The following is a 19,850-nucleotide window of genomic DNA, read 5'->3' as shown; positions in this document are numbered from 1 at the left end:
ATTTCTATATGGAATAAAGGAGAGGGCCGCTCACCCAGAAAATAACTTTACAAATATCTCAAGCCACCATATCCGTCGGTAATATACGTGTATTTGTATGAACTAAATAAAAACAACATTATATTTTGTTCTTTGCGTACAAATGTAATTATGCATTTTGTTTTGGGAACTCATTCACTAATAATTCAGGCTGAGTATATTATAACTCTGGGTTTGTTTGGTTACGCCTGGGAAAGTTTGCCTGTATAATCAGCCATTGACTTCCCTCTGTCGAGAAGCCGGAGCTACCTGCGAGCCACACCAGGGTCACCTTTCCGCTTTCTGCTCTTTCACTTTCTTTACGGGAACATTTGCTTTGTTTCTCTCAGTGTTTTTTTGTGTGTGTGTGTGGGTGTGTGTGTGTTGTTTGTGTTTCCGCGTCGCTCCGCCTGCCAGTCAGATATTGACCATTGAGGGACAGATGACAGTGACAGGCAGGGTGTTGGTAGCTGGTCGGTGATCAGCGATAACTGGGTGAAGGCGGCTGTCGGTCGCAGATAAAACGGACAATAACCGTCTAAACTCGACAATGAAACGGCAACAAGCTCAACAACTGAGCCGTTATGGAGACGGTATGTTGACCTAACGGCTGGGGGTCTAACGTGCTCTGACTTATCTCTCCAATGCCATACTTTCTTTATTTTGTGTCTAATTTAGTTCGTATCTAGTCAATAACGTGACAACTTGGACGATGAGGCTTTTAATGCACATGTCAGGATGCGCACGCGGAGTGCATTTATCAAAACTGAGGCTAACGCGGCCCAGGATGTCATGGCTGGAGCACCGCCTGACCCTCTCAGCTGCCCCCCGCAGGAAGACGCAGTCGACCGGGGTCACGTCCTTAGACCATCCGACACGCAGGCCCTTCACGCCGGTTCTGCCCTACAGCCCATTTAGGGGTCTCTCTGTGCTCTGGACACACACCTCCACCTCGATAGCCCGAGCGCCCACATTCACACACACACCTGTTGCCTTCGCCAGCTCCTCAGCCCCCTCCACACCCCCACCAGCCGAACCAGAGAAGACCCAGACGGACAGAGAAAAAACTCCAACCAAGATCTCACTGGAGGATTTGAAAAGGATTGTGGGACTTGCTCACCCGGAGAGATGGAGACTGGCAGGTAAACTGTTTGTACACATGTATGTGTCTCAGAGGCCAGGGGTGTAGCAAGGCACCGAGGGCCCATTGTCCCCTTGAATTAACACAGTGTTGTATCAATAACAAAACAAGATCTATCCATCCACAACCAACACGTAGGTACTTTCCTGACAGAAATTCTTTCACATTACCAGAAACAACATTTGTGTCACTTTCATTATGATGTTTTTTTTTCCATTAAAGGAAAAATAACCAAATGACACTTCTGCTTGTTTCAGTTGGTCTCAGATATTACACCAGTTGTTGTTTCCTGGTTTTAAGCAAGTTTTATTTGTAGTTTTGTAGAGTCTGTGTAAACCCTCCAGTTTCAAAACCACACCAGTGTGAAATAAAAGCCTGAGAGAAATGTACACTTAATAGTTTTGACACTTCAGAGCTCCACCAGTTCCTGAGTAGTAATCCTCTGTCAAATTGACACACAGCCGTATATATTCAGTCTTCCCTCCCTTTGTGTTTCTTCAGTGGCTGTGAACCGCTCTGTTATCCTGCTCTGACCTTGTTTGGAGACCGGTTCTCCCAGATTGAAAACATCTACATTTAATCACATTGTATTCATTACCTGGCAAAGGCTGCTCTGCTGCTCTCAGCTCTTTCTGATGTTAATTTAGAGAGTTTAAAAAGAAATTTAAGTACTTTGTATTGCTGGAATAACCTCTGCCAAAATTGAAATTAAGACTTCTTGAAGTTCAAACTCTGGTTTTGCCTTGTTTTGCTCCTTGATTGCTCCTTGGCTCTTTATGTCTGATTTGTTTCTCTGTTTTTTCTGCTTTTCCCTTATCCACCCCAGCTGCTGTAGGCTTCCTGACCATCTCCAGCACAGTGACCATGTCTGCTCCATACTTCCTGGGTAAAGTGATTGACACCATCTACACAACTACAGCAGACACAGAGAGCATGACAGCCTCCCTGACATCATTGTGTGTCATGCTGTTGGGGGTGTTTCTGTGTGGTGGTGCAGCTAATGCCGCCAGAGTCTACCTCATGCAGATCTCAGGTGAGCCAAAGAGGGAGATTAATGCATCACTGGCACACATTCAGGCAAAAAAACTACACGACATGCTCAATTTTTGATGACTTTTCCACCATTTAGCCGAAGTGTCCCTCGCTGACGCCTTTTGTCCTCTCCCCTCAGGTGAGCAGATTATTCGTAATCTCCGTGCCGCCGTCTTCACCTCCATCCTCAGGCAGGAAGTGGCATTTTTTGACAAGAACAGGACTGGCGAGCTTATCAACCGCCTCTCCTCTGACACAGCCGTGGTGGGCAGCTCGATCACAGACAACCTGTCAGATGGGCTGAGAGCTGTCGCCCAGGCAGCTGCTGGTGTCAGCATGATGGTGAGTACGTCCCTAAGAGTGGTCCACTGTGGTTGGTCAGGACAGGTTTGAATGAAGACTTAACAGACTTCCTGTATGATGTGAAATAAATGTGTTGGGTGCTGCACTGCTGATGGGGAAAAAAGTACTTGTAACACAATGACTTCAAACTAAAGACACACTTAATATCCTATTTGCCACAAAAATATTATCTCTATGTCTATAAAAGTGTATTAATCTAAAATATAACACTCAGTCATTGAACAACAGCTAGGCAGTGCAGAACAGTAGATGTGAATTTCCTCTTGACATCTTTTGTTTGCATCTTTCCATTCAGAGCAGTAGCTATGTAAGCTGGGAGTTCCCCTTCACATTATTGTTTGTAGACTACAGGATTCTCGGACAACAAGTTTACTAAAATACTTCTTATCAGTACAAGGGAATGTGTAGATTCTGTTGAAAGAGTGCCACACCCCAGCCAAACACTGCTAAGTACTGAAAGCAGAAAACATTGTGTCCGTGTGGAGATATAGTTTTGACGAGCAGGTTCATGAAGTGATATTTACTTACAAGCCATTAATTGAAATGACACTCATTTGACTATATTTTGTCATCATTCTCCACTGTTTTATGTTTTAAACTGATGCTTTTTCTTTCTCCACAAAACAGATTTTTATCTTTGAAAACTGTATTTTCCCAAACAAAAAGATGATTATCAACACAGTGCATGCTCATGACAGATAATTAGTTTTCTGTACAAGGAAGTAAAATGATTTCCTGGTGTAATGAACACTTAAGGAAATGAATGGAAATAATTACTGACTGGAGTCATTTGGCGTGAACCCCCTCTGTTCCCCTCTTCTCCCTCTTTTCTTGTTTTTCTCCCCTTTTTATTTCTATTAACTGCTGTATTTTTCTCTCCTCTCTTCTAGTTCTATGTGTCCCCCAGTCTTGCAGGCTTTGTGTTGTTGATTGTTCCCCCTATAGCCGGTCTTGCTATAGGCTTCGGAAGATACATTCGCGCCATCTCCAAACGCACGCAAGACGCACTTGCACAAGCCACACAGGTACAGTGCACAGATACACACAGACTGAAGACACAGCTGAGATGTAGTTACTGTGAAATGTGGAACATGAAGGAAACATGAGCTGGAGTTAAATGGTGTGAACACTGTGGGGTTTTTGTGAAGTTTTTTGCTTTATAACCACACTCGTGGTGCAGGGATTAATAAGACATTATTTGAGAATGTGGTGGTTGAAAACAAGGAAACTGTGACAAAATATATTGCAAAATGTTTTGTCTGTATAGTATATGAATTTAATGGTGCTCTTTTTTGAAAACAGTGGTTCATATTAATGTTTAGTGGAGTTGTACTGTACATCAGTGTCCTTTAGTTCTGTGTGTATCATATATAAATGCTGCACTGCCTGTGGTAACATTATTCAATTTGCTGGCAGAATAAATTTGCTATCTTAATGATTTCATTTCCTGTAGATAAAGTACTAATAAAACTGTGTGTGTTTGTGTGTAGTTGGCAGAGGAGCGTATCAGCAACATGCGGACAGTCAGGGCTTTTGGTAAAGAGATGTCAGAGGTCAACAAATACACAGAGAAGGCAGACTATGTCTTTAGCCTGGCCAGGAAGGAAGCTGCACTACTAGCTGGGTTCTATGGAGTGGTAAGTTTGTGTGTGTGTGTGCGTGTTTGTCCTGTCAGTGATGCAAACCACATCCACAGTTAGCAAATTAGGTATTGCACACAGGCTTCTGCATTATTTTACGGTTGCTACAATACCACAGTACCTGACATGTGCGTGTATGTGGGATGTTACACCATTAAAAAATTGTGTATTTTCCAATCCTCCATACATGGTCAGAGAATAGATGAGCCCACGTGCACACTTTAAACGTTTGGAACAGTCCTGCATTAAGCAGCAAAACAGCTTCATGGCATGATTTAGCAAACCTTACAGGTCCTAAAAGACTGTACCCCCTCATATTCTTTATCATTGGACATCTGTGTGCAATATTCAAATAATTCAAATATTAGGCAGAATAAAATTAAATTCACCCCCATTTATGTCCGTGATGGTAGACAGAATATGAGAATATGTTCATCAGTACCATCAACTACAGCCATTAAAGTCAACATAGAAGTTAATGATCACCACTCTGACACAGTGTCAACAAAAACCATAAGGTAACTTTTATTACCATCATTGAAAATGTCATCCCCAGCTGAAAATGATAATAAGAAAATAAATAAAAAATTTGTCTGTGTGCTCACTCAGTGGATTGTAGTTTATGACAGTAATATGTTATTCAGCAGGGTTCCAGACAGGCTATATTCAGAGTAACCAGGGAGTAGCAGTGATGCCAGATGTTGTAGTAATTAAATAACTCTGTGTGTGTGTGTGTGTTTCAGACTGGTCTCAGCGGTAACATCATGATCTTGTCAGTGCTTTACAAAGGAGGCCTTCTCATGGCCAGCCAGCACATGACTGTGGGAGAGCTGTCATCGTTTCTCATGTACACGTTCTGGGTCGGCATCAGTATCGCAGGTAATGCCCACACATGTACACACACACACACACACACACACACGCACTTTACATACACGTTCCCTTTCCTATTATATGAATCTCTTTATCTGTACTGTGTACATGTGTGTGTACTGTCGTTATGATCGCTAACAGTATGGTGTTTTTCTGTTTGATGCGTAGGTCTGAGTTCATTCTACTCTCAGCTGATGAAGGGTTTTGGAGCAGGATCCCGACTGTGGGAGCTGCTGGACAGAAAGCCTGAGTTTCCTCTTGATGGTCAGTACACGCATACACACAGAGGAGAGTATTACTTCACTGCACGAATGAGTTCCCACTTTTGTCCCATAAACACATCATTAACTTTTAATTGTTAATGTATCTGGAAAACAGTGAATAATTTATGTCGGAATTGTTTCAGAATTGTAGATACATTTTCTTGGATCATTAATGCTAACAGAAAACTTTACAGTGGTCTCAACCTTCTCTCTCTGTAAATACATGTATATTCACTGTGAACAGTTGTAACTCTAAATACAACTTTCAAAGATTCACTGCATACTTGAAAAATGTCAAGATTTTATTTATTATTGTAAAACAGAAGTTAATAGAAGACATTAAAGATCTTGCCTTTAATTTCTATTCATGTTTTTGCCTTCTCACTGAATAAACATTACGTACACCTAATATTTTAAGGTTGTGTCTGTATTAAATCAGTCCTCTGCTCCACCACAGAAGGCCTAGAGCTCCCTGTGGACCAGCTGAAGGGTCGGCTAGAGTTCTCCAATGTTTCCTTTGCCTACCCGACCCGTAAGGAGGCTCCTATTTTCCAGAACCTCAGTCTGCTGGTCCCAGCTGGTACCATCATGGCCGTGGTAGGATCCAGTGGGTCTGGAAAATCATCCCTGGTCTCGCTGCTCCTCAGGCTGTATGATACTGATGCTGGTAAGAGCTTGTTTAGCTGCTGCTCAGCCAATTAGATGCCCAAAGATCTGATGATGATGAGCTGAAAAGTGCATATATCAAACAGTCGTTTTTTTCTTTCCTGTTTAGGTATCATCACTATAGATGGCCATGACATCAGGGACTTAAATCCCTATTGGCTCAGGAGCCACATTGGAACCGTCAGCCAGGTAATAAATGAATCTTTAACTTGTTTATGGTCCTGTAGAACAGATCTAACAGTACACACATATGAACCTGTCAGACACACAACGCATGTCATACATTTCAGTTTACTGCGTATTCTTTGAGTGAAGATTGTCTCAGTCTTTCTCACGTTCTCCCTTTCCCGTCTCTCTCCCAGGAGCCAGTGCTGTTTTCTTGTTCTATCAGGGAGAATATTTCATACGGTGCTGTGGACCCAGGCGCTGTGACCACAGAGGACATCTACAACGCAGCCAGAGTGGCCAATGCCTATGATTTCATCCAGGCTTTTCCTAAGGGCTTTGACACCATAGTTGGAGAGAAAGGAGTGCTGCTGTCAGGTGAGGAACAGAGGAATGGGATTATGATAACAACACCTACTTCACTGTTGATACAAGGATACAGGTGTTCATCTGAAACTAATATTTGGGGAAGTGGTAAATTTCCAAATTCAGCAAATTGTACTTCTGCACTAAAAATCAGTTTTGTTAATCAGTCTTCGGTATATACTGCACATTATACAACACATGCATGTTTTTAAAATGAGAAAGAATACACATCAGATGTGGGGGTTTTTGTTAAGAGAATGAAACTCTATTGCAGCTTTTCTGTTTCTACCTAGCACCACACAGAGCACCCATGGATACAGTACACTCATGCAGTAGGCCCTGTGTGCAGTGTGTATGTGTGAACATAATGAAGTTAGCTTGTGTGTTTGTTTCTCAGGTGGTCAGAAGCAGAGGATAGCAATAGCCAGGGCTCTGCTCAAGGTAAGAACAACAGCAATGGCTGTTTTACTTTTATCCACATCTGAAGAAGGTACAGCTCATCATAGCTCTCAACTGTATGATCATTTTTGTCGTACATTAACCTGGCCACAGTAAATGACAGGTAGATGATCCAGATCTGGATGTTATTTGCTTGTAGTTTGTCTTTATGAATATCTAATCAATCTATTTACTGAAGCACAGAAATAGCTTTAAAATGGTGAGAACTAGGGTCTATACTCTAGTCTCAGCTTTCCTTTTTTTGTGAAACCTGAATTAGTATGTATAACACTGTTTGTTTTCTCTGTCCACAGAATCCTAAGATCCTGCTTTTAGACGAGGCTACCAGGTGAGAGTCGCTCCTGATTATAAAGAATTACAGAAGATTCAGCTGTTAGAAGTGTTTTAATTACAGTACTGTCTCAGTCTCTGTTGACATTATTTACTCCTTCTGAGCACTACAACACTGTAAAACTGTATTAAAAATATGATGGTAGTACTGTCTTTAAAATCCATTCTGCTGGTTAGAGACACATGTTAGGTCAGTCATTTGAAATTTAAAAAAAAATCCTTAACTTCCATCTTTCCTCAGTGCATTGGATGCTGAGAATGAGTTCCTGGTGCAGGAGGCCTTGGAGCGCCTGATGGAAGGTAGATCTTTCTGCCTTTGTCTCTCACTGTGCTTTCACTTGTGAAGAACAGACTAACATTCAGCGTACTTTGTTGTGTTTTTTTCCTGATTTGTTTCTTTTATGACCCTTCTCACCCAATCAACAGGGAGGACAGTCATGATCATCGCTCACCGTCTCTCCACCATCCAGAATGCGAACTCCGTGGCTGTACTAGACCAGTGCCGCATAGCCGAGTGCGGCCAGCCCACAGAGCTGCTAGGCAACAGGGAAGGACTGTTCAGAAAACTGATGGAGAAACAGGCGTTTCTACAGGAAGAACAGAAACGAGCCCTGCTCTGAGAGGACAGGGAGCACAGAGGAGTGGAATAGGAGGAGGAAGAAATCTGGGAGGAGAGGTTGATGACGGGATAAAAAAACTGCTTTGCTCCAGGAGGGGTTGAAATGCCTCTTATGCTAAGAGAAGAAGGGGGAGGGGGATATTTTGCATGGAATGGAGAGAGATGGATAGAAGCTGAAGGAGAACAGAACTTTCCATGTGGAAGCCACTGAGAAACATAAAGGGATTTTCTTCAATGCTTTGAGTTTCCCTTCACTGCTGGAATGACTATATGACTAAGAAGCACCACATAAAGAGCTATTTTTTCAGAAAACACAGGGTAATCCACAGTGAAGATCTAAGAACTGAAACATGGATCACTGACGTACGAGAAATGCTTCATTCTGAAAATATCAAATCCTGCACTGAAAAAACTAGACACAAGCGTGAAAAGGAGACCGGATGAAGACGGACACTCCTCACACTGGAGGCTCATAGCCAACATGTTCTTTAAATCCCCTGTCACTGCTGTAGCTTTGGGGTTAAGTCCCAATCCAGTTTGAAATATTCAGACCTGTGACAGGAATGTGCAGAAATGTAAATGACCTAATGAATCTGGTGCAAATGACAAACCTCTCTTTCATTCTCTGCTGTGGGACACTTAAGTCTGTGATCACTTTTAATGATCTTCATTACCAAACCAAAAATAGTATGTTGGATTTTTGTATTTGTTTATATATTAATGCCTGTGTATTGTTATTTTTTTTAACTTGAAGCTAACATGCAGAACCTTTTTCAGTCATTTCGGAGTTTAAACATGCCAAATGAAGCAGCTATTCATCGTGTTTACACTGTGCTGTAAAACAGGAGTAAACATTATTCTGACATATCTTGACTAATGTTTGTACATTTGTCAGGGGAAATAGTAGTGATAGTCCTGGAAGTCAAAGCTGAGGTGCCACGCATCCAACAAAAAATGACAAGGGACTCGTTACAGTTAAGATTCAGTCATCCTTGCTTTAGATTTAACTGACAGCCCTGAGACTGCTAAATATAACCATCTGTGTATGTCAAACAAAAGGAAAAGTGCAGTAACTTAAAGAAATCCGATTGAGGCCTGGTGAACATCCTCTTCACTGGAAGGTGTTCCGCTGCACCAGAGGAGGAAAGATCCTGGAGGCATGTTCAAAGTCAGAGGTGCTCTGTGTCATGTTCACTCACTCTCTAAAATCACTGCAAATGAGAGAGTAATCTTACTCAAGCTTCTTGCTCTAAACCCCAAATTTTAGAAAAACAGAAACCAACATTGGAATTTAAACATGTGAGTGCACAGCATTTCTGACTGTATACTGTTCACCACTGTGTCTCAGTCTGTGTTTCATGTTGTCAAGTGTGTACTGGATATCCACTTGGCCTGCATTAAATTCTATATAAACAGCCCTTAAACCACGTACATATCAGCCTGAGCGCTGTTCAGCCAGCTAAATATTATAGCTGGCTTGGAGAGTCTGACTAAGAAGTAGTGATTCTCCTCAGTAAATATTTGGCTTGTAACTGCCCACCGCACCACTCAGGGAGAGTCTAAAGCTGAGAGACTGTTTGAGAGGGTTTTTTTTTCTTGTTACACCAGACATGCATGTGCCTTGAGCTTTACTTCTTCATAACTACAGTGATTTTACAGTGAGCTCAGATCTGCACTGTGTAGCTGGGAACACTTGATTTGGTGCCAGCTCAAGTGCATTTAACAGATTATTTTACCACAAGGACTTTTTAATGGCTCAAACACAGTGACAGTACTTTGTGTGTTGTGGAAGGACTTTGTGGTACATCACTTAGATGTAATAGTTGGAGAAATATAACAGCATATAATCCCAATGTTTTCCCTGTGACATATATCTCCTTTGACCACTTGTGCACATTTCTCTGAAGGTTTCACAGCAAGTGGAAAGGTTTTTTGTTGTATGAAACTTGAATCACTGTGGATGTAACCTTTCATTCAAGATTTGAAGGCAGTGATGCATAGAGCGTCAGGATCCACTGATACAACATCGATCAGTGGTAATCAGCCATTGTAAGAGTCTCACACTATTGTCAAGTCAGTTTTTATTTATATAGCACCAATTCACAACAGAAGTTATCTCAAGGCACTGTATTGTACTGTATTGTCTGTATACCACAGTCCTCACTCTCTGATTTTATATGTTTATTTATTACAGTGTATAGACTGTATATCAGTCAACGTGTCCTTTACAAGATGATTTATTATGGACATATGAATTTATTTGTTCTTTTTGTTATTTCACCTAAAGGGCAAATAGTTTTTACTTGAATCATGATAGATTTTCATGTCATCACGACATGTTAGTCTATATTTCAAAACTAAATCCCACTTCAAATGATGCCTTTAACCTTGTTTCTGAATGCCACATGTCCAGATTTGTTTTATGTGTAGAGTGTAGTGGTCCCTCCACCCTCCATCACTTCACCTCTCACTCCGGTCTATAGTAACAGCTGAAGTTGTATGAAAGTTTTAGTTGATATTGGCTCTATGTCTGATTATAATTCACAGATGACAGCTAACCTGTATGTTATGAGTTATAAATAATATGACCTAAATGATGTACATGTATGATAGATTTTTAATGATTTTTGTGTTAAATTATTATACTTACATATAAAGACAATAAAGTGAAAAATTAAGAGTTTGTGTTTTTACATTTTGGCTATTTAGTCTTTTAAATTAGAATGGATTTAATGTATTTATACACAGGTTTTAACATTTAACAGTTGCAAGGGGTTGCATCGAATCTAACTATAATCCAAACTTAATAAAACCTGAAAAGTGGTTTCAACAGTATCTTTTTAATATAGTTCTTTATTTTTTATCTTAAATTACCAGTTCACTATAGACTAAAAAAAATAATGAGAAGAGGAGCCACAGAGTGAATTGTCCCACTTCATTCATATACATAGTTTTTTCTTGAACTCTCATCGCTGTGTGTCTGATGCAGTTTGTCAGGCTGTCAGTAGGTGGTACTGTTGCCTCACACTTTGAGCTACAGCCAGGCTCAGGAAGTGTTTCGCTGCCCACTGCTGGTTGGTGGCAACAGTGAGCATTCAGTCCCTCATACCAAAATAAAACTTTGTGGTAATGATGTGAGTAATGTGTACTCAGCTGTCAGTAGGTTGTGTTGACAGTGTGTTGAACCTCTCATGCACATTGTCCCATCAGCTGCCACGCAGATAAGTGCTTGGAAGTCAGTAGCAACATGAATGCAGTCAACTGGTTTATCCTCTGTTGTGGCAGGGGGCAGATTAAGAGTCTACAAAGATAAGCATAAGTCTACCAGTTTTGATATTTCAAATCATCTTCAGCTGTTTATTTGATGTGATATAGAACTGATAGGCACAAGATTTAAACCCATTCTGTATAACATCTCTGAAACAAAACTTATGACTTACACTGCCTTTAAACATGGTCATTCTTCATTCTTGTCCTTTGATCTCTACAACCATTACCTACTTCTATTCAGTGACATTCTCCTTAACACTCGGCAGTGGGTTTACCCCTCTAGCAGAGGCAGCAGTTGCTCTCCTGTCCTGCAGAGGACAGCTCAGCTGACCAGGTGCTGCTCAGCCCTGCATGGGTTTCTAATTCCAGCTCCATGTGCTGCAGCTCCCCTCACTTTTCTCTGTATGGGCTATTTGAGGAACTACAGGAAAAGAGAATCTTACCCCTCCTGGCCTCACAATATTCTAAGCCACATTAGTTATCAGAGTATTTATCAGTTGAAAGCGTCACATGGAGCATTATTTGATTTTGAAATGGGAACATAAAATCAGAATACGCAGCTGGGCCAAAAATGCATCCTTTATGAGTTCAAGCTACATTGCTGCATTTTGGTTCAGCTCAACTGCGCCACGCTACTATGGTTGGAAACCATGCAGACGAGTACAAGGGGAATGTCTTCAGCTCCATAAAGCAAACCAGACTTTATGAGACATCCCACCACTTTAAAACGGATTCTCACTGATCAGGGGCCATGCTCCCGGCAGTACGTCAACACTGATCACCCCTCATGTCTCCTGCCAGTCATCACATAGAAAACCAAAGGACTTAATACAAACTGAATTAAAATATAATTGTGCTTTTGGAGGTGTCTGGATCATCTTCAGACAGGTCTGTGTCTACCATCTCAGTTCCTTCCCTAGTGAGTGGTGCACACAGAGGAAGGAAGTTTGAGTTTTGCACCACATCAATAACAGGAATCGATTAAACAGCTCATATTTAATCGATTTAAGTGTGCTAAGTTTTACCTGTCCATTTACAATATCCACAGTAGCCTCAGTCATTCTTCACCACAACAACTTAAGATAACAAACTAATTCAAATCTCCAACAAGATGTCCTGTCTGTTCTCTCTTTAACCCAAAAAAAAAAAAAAAAAAGTCTACTGTGCACGTTGGACTCACTGCCACTCTTTAAAAGGTAGAACACTGATGAACAGCTCGAGTATTCGTTCCAGCTTTTGAATGCCGGAGCTTGTGCTATTCTTACACTTTCTCTGACACTCTCACCCTCTGTGCTGCTCTCATGAGAGTCATGAAAGTCCTGTCTGAGAGTGCTGGCTGAAAGAAACAATCTAACCGAATAGGTAGCCAAGGTAGGCGGCTGTGACAACTGAACATGTGCTGACAAGGAAAAAAAATAAAATCAGCCACCTGTCCACTTCTTTTTAAATTTTACTGGCCAAAATGATTGGTCTGTATTTGTGTCTCTGTCATCTTCACCACAGCATCTATGTAACACACAAAAAAAGTCTCTTTTTCCAAAGTCTCTGTCTCTCCTTCAGCTGGCTTGGTTAAACTAAACTCATATTTTCTACCACCTGCTACACGTGCCCTTTCACCTCCCTCTTTCTCCTCCCCTTTGCTCCCCCAGAGTAGACTCTCCAGGAGGACCCTCTCGACTCTCCTCCCCCTCGGCCCCTCTGACCTCCCCTCACCTCCTCCCTCCTTTGCCCTCCCCCTTACGGTCCCCAACAACTGCCAGCCCCTCTACATTTTAGGCGTTTCACAGGCCCTCGGATCCAAAATGGCTCACAAGTGCATAAAAGTAGCTCAGCCTTGCTTCATAGGCCCTCCACTCACCCCACCCACAACACCCACACACATGCACACACACCTTCACGCACGCTCTCACTACTTTCAGTCTGCACCCAAGGAGGCCCTACCCATTTGCTCTTGTTCATCCAAGACTTCGAAGATTTTCCTCCCTCCCTCCTCTTATCCTGTTTTTCTAGACACATTAATGAACCCTGTGGGTTTCCCTCTGACAGGTTAGAGTCGTACACCGTCAAAACTTTGTATCAAGTGGAGACAGAGGACTGAAAACCTGCGGGACCAACTGAGCATTTCTCTGCCTGATTAAAGAAAGTGCAAAAGCTTTATTTCAGAGTTCCTTCTCTGTGAATGTATTTACAGTGAATATGTCACATCCAACCACTTGAAATCTATACTGACACTTTCTGCTGCTGCTATATGAAGAATCCAGGTCATGAAAGGTTATACGTATGTTAACATCTCCCTGCTCCCATGTGAATCCAGCTTTAGGTTATGATATGAGAGAGCAAAATCGTACAGTCAGTGGTTTTGCCAGTAACTATAATCAACTGTGTTGTATCAATTGATTAATTTTTCTTTGTGGTAGACCCACAACCAATGTCTTGAAAGAAAAACCTGTATTTTCAGCTCTGAAAGAACACTTCTGCCTCTGCTCTTTAAATTTCACCAAATATTTATTTGTTTTTCTCTCCATCTTTTTACAGATATCTGTCCTTTTTCTCCACGCTTCTCTCTGTTCTTCAGCTTTTCCTCACTTGCTTTGAGTTTATTATAAGCTCTGCCCTGCCACCTCCTTTCCCACTCCTTCTGGTCCCTCATGCTGCAACACAAACACACACACACATACAAACATACATGTGCATGAATGTACAGGCACTGTATTTCATTCTCCATTTGTCACTCCTACATGCACACATGCACTGGCTCCCCTCCTCCATTAGAGTTATAATTAATCCAACTGCTCCAGTGACAGTGCAGAGTAGCCCCTACAGATAAGGTTTCAGCTGTTGGCTGTTTCTCTGCTTCTCTCCTTATTTATTCAATAAGGCTCAGACAGATCGGTGTGAAAATCAGACCATGTGGTCTGCACAGCGCCAGATTTTTAATGAAACTAATGATTTTTAATGAAACTAATTGCTAATGAGTATGTGTAGGAAAAAAAAATCTACTATTAGGTGTGCAAGTGCAGCTTAATTGAGATTGTGATTCCAACTGTGCAGACTGTTAATGTAAGCGAACAAGATCTTTTATGCACATTCACCAATATTCATAGTGATTTTTATTATGACATGTTGCACATTAATATAAGGCTGAAGGGACAAATACACTTACAACATATAGATGTTGGTATATAGTCCCCATGGCTCTACATTGAGCTCAACTTGGGGGGACAATCAGGCTACAGCATGTAATGCAATGAACCACCAAGAGTCTACTTAAAATGTTCATTTAGCCATGTTCTGACTGGAGTGATGAAGTACACATGTATAACTGTCTACACACAGAATGTTCCCCCTCAGCTTTTATGAGGGGATTTAGTGTTATCTTGTATTGATCACCATAATGAGAATTGAACTCTTAATTGGCGCTTCATGGCTGCAGCACTGTTCCTGGTGGACCTGTCAGTCAGGAGTTAGGGGTCCTGGCTCTCACTGTGGCCTAAATCTGTTCAGATGAGAGCAGCATTTTCCCATTTTAAGGCTGGATGAGGCCTACTAACAGCAAATCTATAACCCTGCTTGGTAGCAACTGGCGTCTCCCCTAGAAACCCCCCGGTGGCCCGCGCGCTCCTTTTACGGCCCTCGAGGTGGGACCGCGAGGCTCGATGGGAGGTCAAAGCGACAGTTCCATATATGGCGCGCGCTCTCTCCTCGTCGGGGACGCGCAGCGTCACTCCTGATCCCCTCCTGAAGCCGGATGGATGGATCGCCCTCCCTCCTCCATGAGGCGCGCCTCCTTGCTTCACCCCCCCCACCCACTCCTCATCCTCGGCCTGTCAGCATCCTAATATGGCAGAGGGCCGGGATGGGGGCCAGTGCTGAGGTTTGTGAATGGTGGAGGTTGGGTATATAAGGTGGACGGGCAGCAGAGAGGACTGTAGCTGGTTCAGCAGCAGCACTGGTTGGGTCGTTCTCTCCGAGCCGCAGACACACTCCTAAGGTAAGACCCTGCGAGGACCTGCCACTCCTGAAGCCACTCATCCAGACTGAGGCACCAGACTTTAGGCTTTAACCGGGACAGCACTGCAGCATCTACTGGAGCAGGGGTTAGACAGGACCGCAAGGGACAGGACGCCCAGGACCAGATACTACTGGAGGCAACATGGGCAACTCCACTGGGAGACAGGCTAGACTGTAGGAGAGGCCTGAGGGAGGAAGTGTTGATAGCTGAGGCCTGAGAGAAGCCAGTAGACTGACAGGTGTCATAGAGCCTTGGTGCTTATCTGAACTATCAGGTCTGAAAACTGGATGGATAAACTGATAGAGGCAGACACAGTAGGCAGACTGATCTGTTTCAGCATCTTCATGGGTCTAACATTGAATCCTGAAAAGATGCTGAAGCTGTAGAGCAGACCAATTAAATTGTTTACCTGAGAAAGATGATAATGTTGTAGTTGTAGTCTTATTTGAATTCAGTTTTAGCATTCCTTAGACCCTTGGTTTTGTTTAAAATGTGCGTAGGTTTTTTTCAAATTAGAATAATATAGACTAAAGAACTTGTTTTAGTCGAGACCAAATTCCGATAGATATCTGAAGGAAAGCTGAAGTTTAGTTCCATGATTTTATAGCTTTCTGCAGGCTTGTATGTCGTATTGGCCCATGTGCCCCATGGATACATTTAGTGGAAGCCACGGGCCTGATCAAATTCATGCTCCATTAAATGCTGCAATTTCACACCTAAAGGGGTGAACCAAAGATTTAGATTTTTGGTCATTTGTGTCACATTCAGCACGTGTCGCCATGTGGATTTGTCTTAGTGAACTGAAATCTTCTTCTTCTGTCCCCCGCCTCCTCTCCTCTAACAGAAGCCAACATGTGTGACGACGATGAGACTACCGCCCTTGTGTGCGACAACGGCTCCGGCCTGGTGAAGGCTGGCTTCGCCGGAGACGATGCCCCCAGGGCCGTGTTCCCCTCCATCGTCGGCCGCCCCCGTCACCAGGTAAACAGCGAAGAGAGAGAAGCCTCTAATAGTTTGAAGTAGGAGAAAAGACTAATTGGCAAGACTGAAAAAAACATCACAATAACTGTAATCATCACACCTCAGACAAAGCATTGTCAAGTATAGAAAAATACAACTCAATTTGGTCTCATTTTAAGTAAATTAAATATTGTACTTATACTATTTTGCGCAGAGGTATCCCGCTGGAGTCGATAAAATACTTTTATTATTTTAGAATATAGTTTTTGTGCCGCTATTGGGCGATAACAGCGTGGAATAATATGTCTTGAGCCATGTAATTTTGGCTCCTTTTGCCTCCAGCAATGTGTCCTTTGCCTCTTTGAGACTAAATTAGCCACAGATGAACTGACAGTCACACAATTGCTCTCTGTCTGTCTCTGTGACCCACGCTGTTATTTGGCACATTTACGCAATTGTCACCATGCCTGTCCAAAGACTTTAATCTGACCAGAAGAAGGTCATACTTCTTTATGGATTATGGATATTGGACGTCCGCGGCTAACCTTTCTATTATCTTGCCTCCCCTCCCCACTTCAGGGTGTCATGGTCGGTATGGGTCAGAAGGACTCCTACGTCGGCGACGAGGCCCAGAGCAAGAGGGGTATCCTGACTCTGAAGTACCCCATTGAGCACGGTATCATCACCAACTGGGACGACATGGAGAAGATCTGGCACCACACCTTCTACAACGAGCTGAGAGTTGCCCCCGAGGAGCACCCCACCCTGCTCACTGAGGCCCCCCTGAACCCCAAGGCCAACAGAGAGAAGATGACCCAGATCATGTTTGAGACCTTCAACGTCCCAGCCATGTATGTGGCCATCCAGGCTGTGCTGTCCCTGTACGCCTCCGGCCGTACCACTGGTAAGACTGACAACAGCAAACAGCTGCCTAAACATACACAACACATACAGACAGTCTCCTTTATTATTGATTATCACCTGATTGACAAATATTACTGATATAATTACAAAACAACTGCAACACATACTATTATCTCAGCCACTAACGGGGCATTTCCCCACTTTTCCCATTTTACGCACAACTTTTACGCACAGTCCACCGGCCACTCTGGGACTATTTATGCTAGTTTATGGCCCTTATGTTTCACACATCAGTGTGTGTTTGTAATATTTCCTTTACAAACATACTTTAACCACAGTTTTCGTTGTCGCCTGTCGAACTTAACCAAACCCTCTCCTTACCTCTCTTCAGGTATTGTGCTGGATGCTGGTGATGGTGTGACCCACAACGTCCCAGTCTATGAGGGTTACGCCCTGCCCCACGCCATCATGCGTCTGGACCTGGCTGGTCGCGATCTGACCGACTACCTGATGAAGATCCTGACTGAGCGTGGCTACTCCTTCGTGACCACCGGTGAGGAACTCAGCCAACTACTCCAAAAACAAAACATTCAACAGGAAGAAAAAAACACATTTGCCTATAGAAGACTTTTTAAAGCAGACATTATTTGGGGAGGCAGTAATCTAAATTATCATCAAAACTTTCGATTTTCTTTCGATTGTTAATGATAGTCCAGCTAAATCCTGGACCAATCTGATCCAGAACATCACAGATTTAAATTATTATCATAACGGGCACAGGTTGTGTAGCATATAACTGCTTTTGTGCCCACAATGTTTAACATTGCGAATGGTAACTTTCGCAGTTCAGCCTACGTTTATCATTACGCACACGGTGTCTGTGGTCTCCGCTCTTTGGCACTCTGAATAATAACTTACTAACTTGTCCCCCCACAGCCGAGCGTGAGATCGTGCGCGACATCAAGGAGAAGCTGTGCTATGTGGCTCTGGACTTCGAGAACGAGATGGCCACCGCTGCCTCCTCCTCCTCCCTGGAGAAGAGCTACGAGCTTCCCGACGGTCAGGTCATCACCATCGGTAACGAGAGGTTCCGTTGCCCCGAGACCCTCTTCCAGCCTTCCTTCATCGGTACTTCAGATAACCCTTCAGTATTAGCTCTCAATATTACCAGATGTTAGAAATACAGAGCTTTGTTGCCGCTCTCTCTAACACTTATCAATCTCACCTGACCAGGTATGGAGTCTGCTGGCATCCACGAGACTGCCTACAACAGCATCATGAAGTGCGACATTGACATCCGTAAGGATCTGTACGCCAACAATGTGCTCTCCGGTGGTACCACCATGTACCCTGGTATTGCTGACCGTATGCAGAAGGAGATCACTGCTCTGGCCCCCAGCACCATGAAGATCAAGGTACTTAAAGCTTCCTCAAATATGAGAACTAAAAACAAGCGTTTACCCAAAAGTTTTACGCATAAATGTACAATTGCGCACATCAACCTACTGAACAAATGACACCTTACTAATTCACTTTCTCCTCCTCCTCCTCCTTCAGATCATTGCTCCTCCCGAGAGGAAGTACTCCGTCTGGATCGGTGGCTCCATCCTGGCTTCCCTGTCCACCTTCCAGCAGATGTGGATCTCCAAGCAGGAGTACGACGAGGCCGGCCCCAGCATTGTCCACAGGAAGTGCTTCTAAATCCTCCATCTTCTTCTCCAGCTTCTCCATCATCTCCATCACTTTCACCACCAGCTATCTGGAGATCAGGCGAGGAGGAGGATCAACCTCTGCGGCACAGCAACACTCTGCTGTCAATGGACTGTCAGCCTGCGCTGTTGACATTCATATGCATTTATTTTCCTCTTAAAATGTGCATATTTTGTAGCTGTCTGTTGTCTGTGTTGCACGGAGAAAGGCTGTGAAAAACCACCACTGAACCATGCATCCACCCAAAAAAAACTTTAATAAAAAAAATAACAACAACATGTTGCCCAACACATGTGAATGTAAGTGTATATACATATTGATAATTTATTAAAGTCCATTATTTGGTATTTTCGACCGTGGCCTTGTTTTTCTATGAGGGGATAGATGGAAAGGATGGAAAAACAAAAGCTTTGGTGAAAATTACAGTGGAATTAGTGGTATTCGGATAACATCTAGCATTTAAAAGATGCAATTTAAAACTGAATTTACCTTCATGTCATCTTAAAATTGAATATTTACGAATAACAACAAGAAATGAGGAGAGAAAACTGATACTCATCATGATTATAATTGGCCTGGGCCCGGGAAAAACTTAATTGACTCAGCAATAAGCACACACGCTAAGCTGAAAGAGCCAATCAGCTGACCAGGTGCAAAGGGTCAGCTGACAGAGACCGACAGGGGTGTTGACTCGACCCCCTGGATCATGGCTGAATGGGTGAGAGGGAGGGAGGGAGGGAGAGAGGGTGTCTCTCACTGTCCTATCAGCCCCTGCTGGTTGGAGGAGGAGGCAGATATAGGTGACAGAGGTAGTGAAAAGCGACGCCTTCAAACTCCGACAGTGACAGAGTTTGACTTGCCAGGAATGTGCCTAGGCAGCAGCGAGCTCCGCTTTAGACCGAGCGGATCAGTAGCACTGGACACCCGACACCCGCGGATCTGAATCATGTTGAGCTGCCTGCCCTGCGCTGGCCATACGCGCGACAGCCCCGTCCCCTCCAGACCATCTTTAGACAAAACCAGACCTCGTGTACAGTGGGGCATCTCGACAGCCCTACCTTATATGCATAGAGGCTGCACCAGGTTATCTGGGTGTGGA

General features: G+C 43.2%; 2 protein-coding genes across 2 annotated transcripts; both read left to right on the top strand.

The window, feature by feature from the left end:
• Positions 1-240: 240 nt before the first annotated feature.
• On the top strand, positions 241-10,615 carry abcb10 (ATP-binding cassette, sub-family B (MDR/TAP), member 10). Its single transcript, XM_018666703.2, has 14 exons — positions 241-1,160; positions 1,986-2,192; positions 2,331-2,533; positions 3,445-3,579; positions 4,045-4,191; positions 4,938-5,073; positions 5,236-5,331; positions 5,788-5,997; positions 6,106-6,185; positions 6,359-6,539; positions 6,925-6,968; positions 7,280-7,314; positions 7,558-7,616; positions 7,743-10,615. The coding sequence occupies exons 1-14, from the start codon at positions 731-733 to the stop codon at positions 7,934-7,936; spliced, it is 2,157 nt and encodes a 718-aa protein (XP_018522219.1). The 5' UTR covers positions 241-730; the 3' UTR covers positions 7,937-10,615.
• A 4,418-nt stretch (positions 10,616-15,033) lies between these two features.
• Positions 15,034-19,098, top strand: acta1b (actin alpha 1, skeletal muscle b). Its single transcript, XM_018666693.2, has 7 exons — positions 15,034-15,196; positions 16,062-16,198; positions 16,757-17,081; positions 17,433-17,594; positions 17,978-18,169; positions 18,275-18,456; positions 18,599-19,098. Exons 2-7 carry the CDS (start codon positions 16,070-16,072, stop codon positions 18,740-18,742), a joined length of 1,134 nt encoding a protein of 377 aa, XP_018522209.1. The 5' UTR covers positions 15,034-15,196; positions 16,062-16,069; the 3' UTR covers positions 18,743-19,098.
• The last annotated feature ends 752 nt before the right edge of the window (positions 19,099-19,850 follow it).

This window comes from Lates calcarifer, linkage group LG2, assembly GCF_001640805.2.
Source record: "Lates calcarifer isolate ASB-BC8 linkage group LG2, TLL_Latcal_v3, whole genome shotgun sequence".
NCBI lineage: Eukaryota > Metazoa > Chordata > Actinopteri > Centropomidae > Lates > Lates calcarifer.
The sequence above is the reverse complement of the archived record's forward strand: the minus strand, read 5'-3'. Positions and strand labels throughout refer to the sequence as shown.

Bases quoted from the DNA above. Each gene is read 5' to 3' on its own strand.
- abcb10 (XM_018666703.2), top strand. From the start codon at position 731: ATGAGGCTTTTAATGCACATGTCAGGATGCGCACGCGGAGTGCATTTA. The intron at 6,540-6,924 runs GTGAGGAACAGA...TTTGTTTCTCAG, and splicing joins GAAAGGAGTGCTGCTGTCAG to GTGGTCAGAAGCAGAGGATA. The intron at 6,969-7,279 runs GTAAGAACAACA...CTCTGTCCACAG, and splicing joins TAGCCAGGGCTCTGCTCAAG to AATCCTAAGATCCTGCTTTT.
- acta1b (XM_018666693.2), top strand. From the start codon at position 16,070: ATGTGTGACGACGATGAGACTACCGCCCTTGTGTGCGACAACGGCTCC. The intron at 17,082-17,432 runs GTAAGACTGACA...ACCTCTCTTCAG, and splicing joins CGCCTCCGGCCGTACCACTG to GTATTGTGCTGGATGCTGGT. The intron at 18,457-18,598 runs GTACTTAAAGCT...CTCCTCCTTCAG, and splicing joins CCAGCACCATGAAGATCAAG to ATCATTGCTCCTCCCGAGAG.